At 43.1% G+C, this 12,394-nt stretch overlaps 1 protein-coding gene across 2 annotated transcripts in view; it reads left to right on the top strand.

Annotated features, from left to right (window-relative positions):
- crtc3 (CREB regulated transcription coactivator 3) overlaps positions 1–12,394 on the top strand; it is a 45,697-nt gene that overhangs the window by 14,968 nt on the left and 18,335 nt on the right. The window contains exons 4-5 of one of the 2 annotated variants that reach the window (XM_086294720.1): positions 1,677–1,735; positions 11,327–11,389. In XM_086294720.1, coding sequence (XP_086150846.1) covers positions 1,677–1,735; positions 11,327–11,389 — 122 coding nt within the window. The remainder of the gene's footprint in view (positions 1–1,676; positions 1,736–11,326; positions 11,390–12,394) is intronic. The other variant, XM_086294728.1, reaches the window with a different exon arrangement.

Here is a 12,394-nt window from a genome sequence, read left to right as displayed (position 1 = left end):
CCATCTAAGCACCTGTGCTTCATGGTCACATGGTGTCATAGCCTTCCTGTTTAATATCTGATTATTTCAATAGTAAAAATGTACATCGCGGTAGCGGAAATGAAACTTTAGTCAACAACACTGGTTAGAACTGCTGAGAGCCAAATCTGCCACTGTGCAGATAAAAAGCTGGGGGGAGGAGACATGTCATCGTTGCCCTATTAGGATTGAACAGTAATCTTTCTGTCAGCTAGGCTACTGATGATTGGTTGAACTTGAGCTGGAAAGTCGACCTTCTACTTACTCTTTACTTGTTACGTGGTGATTACAGGGGGCAGCACATCACCTTCAAAATAAAAATGACAAATTTGATGTCAGTCTGATCCTGACTATGAAAGTTGGAGATGCTGTCATCGTGACAATGGGACAAACTATGAGCCTGATCTGTTTGATTCAGTCATCAGCAGTGTAGCTCAGGTTGAAGGTATTCCAGTTGCTTTTGTCTTAGGCACAGTCAGGTCGTGTGTGTTGATACTGCTGGAAAGATCCGAGGACGACCTGTGCTGCACACTCTCTTTTTCTGTTTGTTACGTTAAGCAGCTTTCTCACCTTCATCGATACGCACATATATACACTCCACCTTTCATGTCAGCTCTACTGTTCACATTGCATGCATATGTTTGAGGAGGTGCACTCACACTGAGACTTGGAGCAGTGAAAGGAGAAACTAGCGTGACTGTAAATGACAGCTTAATGAATGCAGACTCACGCTGAGACTGGACCATTAGTTAAAATCACAAAAACATGTAATGAAGTGTGTCTGTATCAAACGACACTTGAAGCCGAGACACTTGTAGTGGATTGTTCTTCTGTTTTTAACAGTGGAAAATCTTTAAAATGTGATGGTGGCTCCAATAGGCCAGAGAAATGCAGGGTGGGCTGATTTTGAATGATTTTCCCATTTCAGGCTCACTGCTCATATAGAAGAAGGTTGTTCATTCATTTTTCCTCTTTGTGCGCTCCGGGCTGGACTCCTCCATTGTAGCTGTTGAAAGGTGTTAATCCAGTTTGACTGGATCATGGCCTCTCTGCTCTGTATCTGGGCCTGTCCGATGTTTTGTGTGAGAACTGATGAATGACACCAAGTATCTAGATTGTAAATCTGCCCCATGTCAATAATAATCCATGTGATACAGATTCTCCTGGAACAGCCGTCAGTCTCGCGTGGCTTTGCTTGAATTAAGCAGCTACCCCGTATTTCCAAAACAAAAGACCTCAACTCGCTGAAAGAGTAACTGTTGGCAAGACGAAGCGCCACCCTGCCCTCTCGCAGACAAAGCCAGGAACTCTGCATCAGCATTCAGGAGTAAATCAATGCTGCCATTGTTTCATGTTGTTCAGCAGTCAGGTTGTTGGACAGCATGTTAGAGCATCCAGGATGGCGTGCCCTCTCTACTGTGCACCACAGCGTGTGTATAAAGGCAAACATGTCTTTCTTAAATGTTGTTTCACTGAGTGTTTTGGGACGGTCGGTTCTGTTGTTCACACCTTTTCTCTGCTGTACATCACTTCAGCAGGGCTTTGACCTGCTTCTTATAGACAGAACACATCTGCATATCTTTTATAATGAGGTTTAATTCTGACTGTTGTGTTATGGTGTTGATGTGTCACTTGTTTCCTTGACCAAAGCCTACATAGAGAGCTCTCCGTATGGAGCGGTGTACCTGTCGCCACCTCCGGACAACAACTGGAGAAGGTGAGTAGAGCCTCCGAGCTCCTGACAGAATGCTTATCGTCTTTTCTTCTTCCTCTAACTGGATCATTTTACAACAGGAACCATTTGCTCCTGCCAGTGTATTTCCCATATCAAGTCTGTCTGTGTGCTAGCTGTTATTTTCTTTTAAAGTCCAGACCCCAGCTATCTCGATTGAACACAGATCAGTGAGTAATGGCTGAGTGAGGTGCTGGAGCAGGCTGTTGGGTGGAGTTGTTGGCCTCGACTGTTTCTGCACAAATGTTTCAAGTGTGAAAATGCTGCGTTGGCCCTGAGAAGCCTGCGCCTCACTGAAGGTGTCTGACAGATAGCCTTTTGTTTTAAAGGTCATGCCCAGCAGCAGTCATCCTACTGCTAAGGGATTTGTGTTGTCGCTGCCCCGTGGTGCAGAATCACCAACTTAGCTGAAACTCTGTCTCGGCATCTGCTGGAAGACTGTGCTGGGCTGGACGCCTGAGCTCTGATCGTGGCTGCGTAGAGCAGTTAGTGTGCTGGTAGACAGCTTTTTCTCTGTGTTTACAAGGGAGTGAATTATGGGCCTGTAATAGAAGAGCTGAGCCAAGCTCCTCCCTTCTCACTCTTTCAGTCTTGCTGTGTTTCCACACTTTGTGTTTTGTATGCCGTCTTGGCCGGCTGCCGATCAGCCTGCCTCGTTTTCTTCCACAGCAGCGACGCAGACATTGGCTCTGCGTTGCAGTGTACTATAACAGCTTGCGCCGAAGAACTGAATAAGGCCCACGCCCTTGCGTCATTGTTGATAGCACAAAACAGGTTGGCTGACAAACGTCCTCGCGGAGCAGCCAGACGTCAGCGCACTCGGAGTGGGCGGGTTTCTTACTGAGCCATGTGGCACAAAGAACTAAAAGCAGATTCGTGCATATAATTTCGGCACCGCTGCTTTTGTCTCAGACCTGTTCGTGGTGAATGGTTGAGCTTGTGAATTTAGAGTATGAGCAAACGTGACGATCATTTTGACGTGATTCAGTCACTGGACCTTCTGGCATGAAGGCGCACACAAGTCTATGAACGATAATGTGAACTCGTCAATCGATTGAATGAGTCTTCAATGGGTTGTGACTCAGTTGTGCTAGAGGATTTTTTTCATAGTTTCTCTGTTTATAGGTGCAAAGTACTCAATCTAAAATCCAAATACTCTTATGTAAACTGCCAAAAAACCCTTTGTTATGCTTGTGGTCATTTTTCCTTTCGTTTTCTTTTCCTGTTCCCTCTTCGTGCCCCTCTGCAGCTCCATCAAGTCTCTGCAGGCCAAATCGAGCCTCCTGCTCCAACCTGCAGCAGATTGCTGTCACAGTGTGTAACAGGGATAAGCTTCCCCCTCAGCAGTGGATTTTGGCCTACTTTACTGTCACAGGCAGAGGAACTACGAGTACCATAATGCTGGTTATAAGGCGTACCATAAGTGGAAGCACATTAGGCAAACTCTGCTGCCCAGTTTGTCTCAGTAGAGCTTGAAAGCTCAGAGAGCATCCCTGTCCCCCTGCTTAATGTTCGCATGTTCACCTGACATCCGAGGGCTTTACATGTGTTTTCATTTGCTTTTTAGTTCTAATGATGTAGTTCATCATTCTGAGATTTGTATATCTGGCTGAGCCAAGACAAACAACAACAAAATGCTAAGTAGCCTTCCTGAATTTTACTTATCACAGTTTCCAGATTGTGGGTTTTGAAAAGCTGATAAGAAGTTTAAACGTTGACTTAATCCATCAGTTTATTCAGAATATTGAATCTGGCATCGTAATAATACTCGGAAGATGCTTATAACCGTCCATGAATGAGGTTAATCAAGGTTCAAGGTTCTTTAATACAAGAGCATTTAAGATTTAAGCTACAAAGATCCAATTTCAAATCCCTTTGAGGATCAGGGGCACGCTGTGGTCTCATGCCAGTGCCACTGCTGAAAATGAAAAACTGTAACGTAATCAGATCTTTGCAATCAGAATAAGTTGCTCTCAATGTTTCATATGATTTAAGACTGAAATCGATGAAGTAAAGCTGTTTCTGCTGCTCTTCTCTTTGATCAATATATGATGTTAGATCAGAGTAAAGTGCTTGGGAGCCATAAATAAGGACCCATATTAGCCCGTCCCCTCTTAGTTTTCGTTTTTCTTAAACATACCGGTATGCATATTTGTACTTAAACAATGGAGAAGTACTTCTCTTTTTTGACTCTGCACACAACCACGTTTTCATAGTCACTTGTTGTCATTTGCACGTGTCTGCGTTTGAGACGCCTCGAGAAGCGACAGCGGTCATCTCTTGATGATAATGCAGCCATAGCTATTTTACAAATCAGGTCACGGTCCTTGGACCACCTGCGTTTGGCAAGTGTCCTCGTTCTGTAAGCTGTCTGTGTGGACCAAATAAGTGAACACAACACAAGCTCCCCTCTGCACTGTCACTGTTATGCTTTTCCTCTCAGCCTGCTGACGGATATGTAGCTTGGATAAAGACATAACACATGATTGGAGGGGAAACAGGAAGTGTGTTTGGCCTGAACTTGTGTCACATTTGGGAAGCTCTTCTTCAACTGGTTGGCCAGGAAGTCCCATTGAAGAAATTTTGTGTGTTGCAATCCTTTGCAAGAGGCTAATGTTCATTTGTTTTCCATATTTAAACCCACTCAGTCTCAGCCACAGATGGGGTCTTTGGATAAGGTTAATAAGCATTCATGGAAATAGTCTCAGGCCCTTGTGTTGTTACAGTCAGAAGCAGATCCTCCAGCTAGACTGTCTCAGGGGAGAGTGGGGTGGTAAGTGTTTACAGCGCCAGCTACATCTGCACTACATTACTGTTAGTCAGTTGTGGAGAAGAGCCACAAAACACTTTAACCGTTTCGTTGCATTAGCTCAGCAGTGTGTTCGGTTTCACTGCTTAAAATCAGCCGCTCAGAAAGGACACACAGCAACCAGGAGAAATCTCATCATATTTTGCTGAGTTTTTGGTTTGATGTCATGTGCTACACTGAGTAAAAGTTTGACAACAAGCCCAAACATGTTGGCAGAGTAATAAAGAGCAATGGTGAGGGCCAAGAAGAGCAACATGATTCAGTCCTGAGCATGTGATGGTAGAACACGGTCTACATGTAATGTATCTACATACAACCTTGAGTTGGTATACGCTGTGGAGAGACCTGTGTTCGATTGTAACCCAGCTTCTATAAACGTTCAAACCAAAAAGCAAAGCAACAATAAGAGGTAAGGTGCTATTACAGGGGAAAAGATCACTGTTAAGTCAAATATCCACGTCAGTTTGGGCCACTGTGTTTTTGTGGTGGTATAAAACTAACAGCTATAAAGCTGTGAATACGTTAATGTTTGAAAGTGTCAGAGCTAGCTACAGTAGCTTTCTGACAGCTAACATATAGGGCGCTAAAATAATCCTTAAGGTGTTTCGGAGCTTAGTTGCAAAGAATGGATCCAAATTAGGGAAACTTGATTTCCCGGGAATTGTGTGTGCGGCGCTGTCGGCCTCCGCAGAGCCCGATCTTAGAGTACTTGAAGAGAAAATCTCCAGATGAACTGTGGCAGGTCTGGATAAAGTGTGTACACAGCACAGAGTACACACTTTACCAGCCGCTGTTAGAAATAAGATGGTGTTTTAATAAAAGCTGCTTTTCATGAAGATGATTGAAAAATATATATTTGCATTCATTAGCACATCTGTCCTCTTGTAAACAGATGACTGATGTTGAGGTTTACAGACTCTGTTACATAAGCTGAGGGATTGATTGCCAGGCATGAGAGAAATGCAGGGGAACAGAGCTGTTCACATAGCCTTTAACCGCCCAGTGACCAGCAGTCTGGCCAAAGGAATATTTTATAATCTCTCTGGATTTTCTTTTTCTCTGAGGGGAAAAAGAGTTGTATCCTAATGCGTCCATCTGTAGTGAGTTGAGCCAGGGTTTTTGATATCCACCATCTGTCCTTCCTACACACCGACACCTTTCTGAACAGTCCAGTGTTAAAAAGGTGCGTTGTTTTTTTTGTGTGTGGGAAGACTGCTCTTAAAGGGGGTTAGTTCCTACAGATGCTTCAGGCATAAAACCTGAGTACAGCTCTGGGTCCCTTTGGAGACCATCTGCTTCAGGGTCAGAGCATCAATGCAGTCCCACGCTCTGCTTCTCTTCCATGCACCCATCTTTGGCCTGCTGTTCCTGTACCAGCCTCTCTCGGGATGAAATCTCAGCCCAGGCTCCCAGGAGGCTGCAGTGCAGAGAAGAGGACTTAAATTCCACCGCAGTCTCTGTCGGAGATGTTTTGTGACGATTGCTAAGGGATTGTGCCCTCGGTCTGATGGCCCTGGTGGCTGCTGCTTTTTCTATGCATTTATTGAATGAGCTGTGGGTTTTTTGTGTATTTGTTTCAACTAAACAACTGCTGTCTCACCTGAAAACTGCGTCATGCTGCTGCTGTTTAACACAAACGCCGGTTGGCATTCACATGTACAACATGGCATTAACATAACCCGTCTTGGATGAATTTAGACCGGTCTGCCCTTTTTAACAATCACACGTATTTGTGCAAGTTAAATATTTGTTGTGGGATGGGTGGGATGCCACAGCTCATCTCCATTCCTTTGCCTACGTCATATCTAAATATAGCTACAGGTTGTACACCCTGCAGTAACAGCCAGGTAATGTCGCACACGTAGTGTTGTAGCTTTTTGTTTGTTGTTTTTACAGTTGCATGAATGCAGTAAGTTGTCAGGTAAGTCTGGAGGTTTGCAGACCTTTATACTCACAAAGCTTAATAGTAACACTAATCGTGTTTCCAGCACGGCACTCTGGGTGTTGGTTTCCTGAGACGCTTCTGTCACAGACTGTTGGAGGTCAGAGGTTTGTCTTAAACTGTCAGCGTTGCTAACATGAGTAAGTGTTGCGTGAACATTTGTGCTGATTTGAGAAAACATGATTCCAGCCTACATCATTGTAGAGACATACGATATTGTCACAATACTTCACTCACAATGTGATATTATTGCGATTTTTAATGTTTTGCAATATACCAAGAATTGTAGTAACCACAAAATTATGGAGTCAGTCTGCTATAAGTCTATTAGATGGGGTCAAGTCGGCAATTACATGCAATCTATGTGTGATACATGATTGACAATCACACGTGTGTTGCTGTCTACACAGACGGAAATTCTCATTTTACTGTTAAATTTGTGCTCAGTTACCTTCCTGCTCAACCGCAGCCTGTTGAAACTCACTCAGCCTGATGGCAACATGCTGGCAATCTGTGTGCGTTTATAAATGAGAAGTTATTTGCATCAACAAGCTCTGAGTGAGCGTAGTCAGTCAGACTGCAACTGTTTGCCTCGTGTCAGGCGTGATGAGCCTCTTCAGGGCTTGCAAAATCGCTAGCCCGACGTCCTGGGGCTAGTGATTTTTCCTGTCGGGCTACCAAAATCTACCAAAATCTGCCTTGCCTGTCGGGCTATCATAGGAAGGAAAAATATATGTCAATGCTTTTGCATTCTTTCAGAAATGTAGCTGGGTAATTATGTCATTGGCATCGGTGAGCCACTGTCAATATGTGACATATTGAAGTCGCGTTTGAATTTGCGCTTGTTTTTTGCTTTCACTTTGCAATCGTGCGAACTGTGTATAGAGAGCGACAGCACTGATTGGTGAGTGACGATAATTTGCGCACCAATTCCTCTGACATCGTCTTATTAATCGTTAGCTTACTATGCAAACATGACAAGTGAAATCTCCCGCAGCTTAAACATGTGAGACGTTGATCGCGCAGAGAATCGCTGAGCGTTATGTGAGTGCGCGTGTAAAAGCAGCAGGATATATATTTTAGTTCTGCTGAGCCAAATAAGACAGGTCAGAGTGAAGAAGTGACAGCCAAAGAAAAGCTTACCACAAAACGGAAAAGTTATGACAAATCAGACTATAAGGCAAAAAGAAAGTGCAGCTTTATGGTTTCATGGACAAAAGAATTTCTGTGGCTGCAATATGACGAGCTAAATAACCAGGGCTGCACATAAGTGGTCCGCAGGTGCGCATTCGCTGTCAAAATAAAAAAAAACGCGCACAAGATAAGAAGTTGCAACGCGTGTTTGCGTACATAGGATTTTCTGGAGGAGGACAGACATTTGTTTAGAACTCTTAAAGATGTCGAAGAAGCTCCTTTAAGCAATTACTTTGGTGTTCCTCCACCTCCAAACAAATGTCAGAAAGAGTCCGAACCACAAAAGAAGCACGTATTCTCGGAAAAGTGGTTGCAGGAGGTGAGCTGGCTTCAAACAAATGATGAACGCACAGAGATGTGGTGCAGAATGTGCCGTGAAAATCCCACTCTAGCGGACAACAACAGTGCTTTTTATATGGACGCAAACGCGCGTTGCAACTTCTTATCTGGTGCGCGTCTTTTATTTTGACAGCGAATGCGCACATGCAGACCACTTATGTGCACCCGTGTAAATAACATAATGTTCTGCCGGGTGTGTTGTTGGTTTTATTCGATTTCTGAGTCGACAAGCGCCTTTGTTACTGGGACCAGTCATTTTAAGAAAGGCCCCCATTAGAACCCATGAGAAATGCAAGAAATGCATTATTGCTCAGTCTGCAATATCTTTCCTGGAACAAACACCAATTGCAAATAACATACTAAAAATAAACCTGAAAAATCTGTTTAGAACAGCATACTATGTTGCAAAGAGTGAACTACCACTGGCAAAATTTAGCAGTCTTTGCAAACTTCAAAAAACAAATGGCCTAGATCTTGGTTCCACTTGTCTCTTACCCGTGACTTCAGTGGAAATTTCAAATTCAGGATCTGACACAGACTGATTCATGTCCTACACAGTTCTTACAAGTTCATAGAAATTTCTGTTCAATTAGAACCAAGTATTTGAGTTGATGATTGTAATTTTTATACAATGTTGTAATTTGTGTTTCAACAATTTTTTGATTAATGTTTTGTTTCCGTTACAATATTATACATTAAAGTATAATATTGTAACGGAAACAAAACATTAATCAAAAAATTGCTCTCTTTTTTTATTCGGGCTACTTAAATGTATTTTGGGCTACCAAAAACTGAAGAGTCCCTGCCCGAAGGGCTACCAGGGATTTTGAAATTTTGCGAGCCCTGCTCTTGTTTGTAGTGCTCCCAAAGTATTTTCATGTATTTAATAAAATCGATATTTGATGTCCCTGCATTGACATAGTATTGCCACCAAAAAGTCTCACTGAACATATTGTAATGTTCACTTTGAAGTTATTGCCCACATTAAAGTTGGAAAGAGGATGGGCAGCTTGCTAGCTTTGGAGCAATGCTAGCTTTGCAGTGTGCTCCACTGGTTTCCAGTCAGATCCACCCTGGATTTTTTTTAATATCCACTTTTAAAACACCAAGACAGTCGGCTTGAGACGTCACGTAGGAAACCCAGTCAGTGTTGTCACAGGTCTGCACTGGTGCCCTTTGAGAACCAGCCCACATTATGTCAGTTCTGAGAACTGATTGTTATGTAGCCACAGTAGCAGAGGTCGAATTCCTCAGAGAAAAAAGTCACAGCGGGCTCTCAGCTATATCTTAAGCCTAACTTTGGACAGTGAGAGGAAACGTTAGCCTTCACACAGACAAAGTCCACTCAGAGATTCACTGCCCAGCAGGTTCGAACCCAGGCTCACACGTCGGGCAGTTAAATTCTGTCTCCCTGTACTGAAAGTGAAGATGTGGCTAAACAGCTTGTTAACAAAGTGCCTGACGTCATTGTGTTTCTGGTTGCTTTGATTTTTGGTTTTCCAACTATTTCTTTGATGGCAGCTGAAAAACAGGAGCATGTTGTTAATATATAACGCTAGTGGTGCAACAGATCAAATATCTCACGGATCAGATCAATTTTCGGATCAGCAAAAATGAGAAAAAAAAAGACAAAAATTTGACTCGCCATTTACTCATTTAAGTATTTTTTGCCTATTAAAAAACATTAAATTCAAGACTCATTCCACGCACTTATATAAAAATAAATTAAGGTGCAATATGGACATTATGGACCATGCTGGGCATCCTCTGCACACGGTCATAAACAACCAGAGGAGTCTGTTCAGTGACAGGTTGCTTCTCCCAAAGTCAAGAACCAGCAGACTTAAAAACTCCTTTGTCCCACACGCCATCAAACTGGGAGGGGAAACAGGGACAGAGGAGGGGGGAACAAGTAAGCTGTAGTGCCTTTTCACTGTGCAATAGTTTTTGTTAATATCCAACGGTGTAATAGACTCACAATACTTGAAATGTGCCGATCCCTTGTATTCTTATTCTTATTCCTGTTTATACTATTTATCCCCTTTGTATTCTCTGTATTTATATATGTGTAAATATGGTATATTTCTGCTCACATTCTGCAACTTCTGTTGCAGAATTTCCTGGAGGAACCCACCCGAGGGATAAATAAAGTTTCATCTAATCTTATGTAATCTATAGGGCAGGGCTTTGTATCTACCACTCCGCTGTGATATAACAACGATATAATAAAGGTCACGTAGCTTTCCGTTGCCCTGGAGGTCCACCCATTTGTAGTTAGGGCAGCAGAAGATGTCTGTGACAGTTCAGCCATAACTTTAAACTTTTCCTGCTCACACATGCTTGGAGCGATCTTGTCACTGAAGTGGACGCACAACAGGATATCATAGCATGGCTCAAGCACGTTCATCACAGTTTAAACCCCTTGTTTTGCACAACAGAATACGGCCTCCCGTCTGCAGCTAAACACCCCAATAGCTTCTGTAATAGCTTTAGCCCGGTCGGACTGGGCAGCAAAGGGCTGCTTAAATACTGCAAACTCCTCTGCTCCTCCACTCTACCGCTTGACAGACTGACCACCATACACATTTTTTTTCTTTCTTCTTTTTCGAATCTTCGGATCACGTGCATGCCGAACCGTGGAGTGGGATCGGTTCGGATTACGGATCAACCGTGATCCGTTGCACCACTATATAACGCTAAGAAAGCATTCCACAAACATCCCAGCCAGCATGACTGGAGAGAGGGTGGTCTAGTGTATTATTTATTTATTTTTAGTTTTTAGTTCTTTCCATCACAGTTTAGTATTTTTAGAAGAGTAGCTGTGCCAGTTGGAGAAAAACAAACTGTTACTACTTCCTTTTACGTAGAAGTCAGGACCCTTTTTGATGAGCGCTTTAGGACAAAATCCACTCAGTCAGCGTTCCCACTCCATCGTTTCAGGCTTTGACGACTCTGTTTCTCGTCGTTTCCTCAGAGTGCTGGTTGCACGTGTGAGAGGTTTATAAACCTAGCTTGCTTCTTGTCTTTGTCTTCATTTTTCCTTCCCATCAGTCTTCAGCCTGTTTTGAATTTATCCCCTCTTTCCATTTTCCTCCGAAATAAAGGACTTTTGTGCTGGGTCTTGAGTGTTTTCCGAGGTCTTTCTTCTTTCCATGTGTATGCCAATGCAAATATGTCACATTTTTTACAGGGATATTTTCTCCTCTTGCAGAACTTTAAGGCTGGAGCCAGGGGTCTCTGCTTTTACCCATTAAATGTGTCTGTCATGCTTTTCCTCTGTCTGTCTTCGAAGGGAACAGCAGCCATGGACTGAGGAAAAACGGCCGGGGTTTAGATTAATATCACAACTCAACAGGTGACCCCTTGACCCCATCCCTCTCTTTCTCAGTCTTTTTCCCCTCTTTCACTCGGCCTGCCTTATCCCTCGCTTACAGTGGCAAACAATTCTGTTCTTTGTCTTTTTGCAATCCGTCTTGTCTACATCGTGTCCTGGTTTCTATCTGTTGTAAATCTCTGCCTGATTTGTAACATCTCAATAATCCCCTTCTTCTTTCTTCCTTTGAAGCACTGGAATAGAGGACCCGAGTCTCAGCTCCAGAGTCTTACCACTCCTGTTTTCAGTCTGTAACATTAGGTACTCACTAACCAGCTTTAGGACTCTTTGCAGTCTAACATCAAGGTCCCTTACTCACATTTTCTGACTCTCAGCCTTTTTACATCATCTCTGAAATGTTGTATTGTCTTTGGGTTCTCTGATTTTTCTGGAGTCAGTTTGTGTTGGCGGCAGTTGCAGGAAAAGGTTGAGAACATGTTGGAATTAAAGCGAGTTCTGCATTGATTACTCATAAAATGTGGTCTGATCTTAATCTCTTTCACAGCTCTGGACCAACACAATGTGACCAAAGCAATAACAAACCAACAGCTGCACTGTACTCGATTGTTGCGGGGAGCAGCGGCTTCCTTAGCACCATTCTTCTTTACTGTTTGTCTGATTGGATTTCTTATTATAAGAGAACAGGATTAAAAACACACAAGTGGAATATGTAGAAAAGAATAAAATGGCACACATTGCAAAGTGCTTGAGTGCTTTCTACAAGTATTACCTCGCTGTGACCGTTGGCTTCTGTGAAACACCGAATTGCAGCTCTCGAGGTACAGACTGGATGGGATATATGAAATATCTGCGCACATACACTCGTAAAATGGCACCAGATCAATTTTATACCATCTCCAATGTGGCGTTCTCATCTTCATTCAGCATGATATTTTTCCATAACCAACTTTGAGTATCAGCCTCCAGGTCATCACCACGGAGAATAGTTTGTCTAAAATACACATTTTTAGGTTTGCACCAGCGGAT

Source organism: Aulonocara sp. 'chitande type north' Nkhata Bay, linkage group LG1, assembly GCF_057382095.1.
Source record: "Aulonocara sp. 'chitande type north' Nkhata Bay isolate Kocher_YH1m ecotype deep benthic linkage group LG1, A_spYH_male_GT1.1, whole genome shotgun sequence".
In the NCBI taxonomy this organism is placed as follows: domain Eukaryota; kingdom Metazoa; phylum Chordata; class Actinopteri; order Cichliformes; family Cichlidae; genus Aulonocara; species Aulonocara sp. 'chitande type north' Nkhata Bay.
The sequence above is the reverse complement of the archived record's forward strand: the minus strand, read 5'-3'. Positions and strand labels throughout refer to the sequence as shown.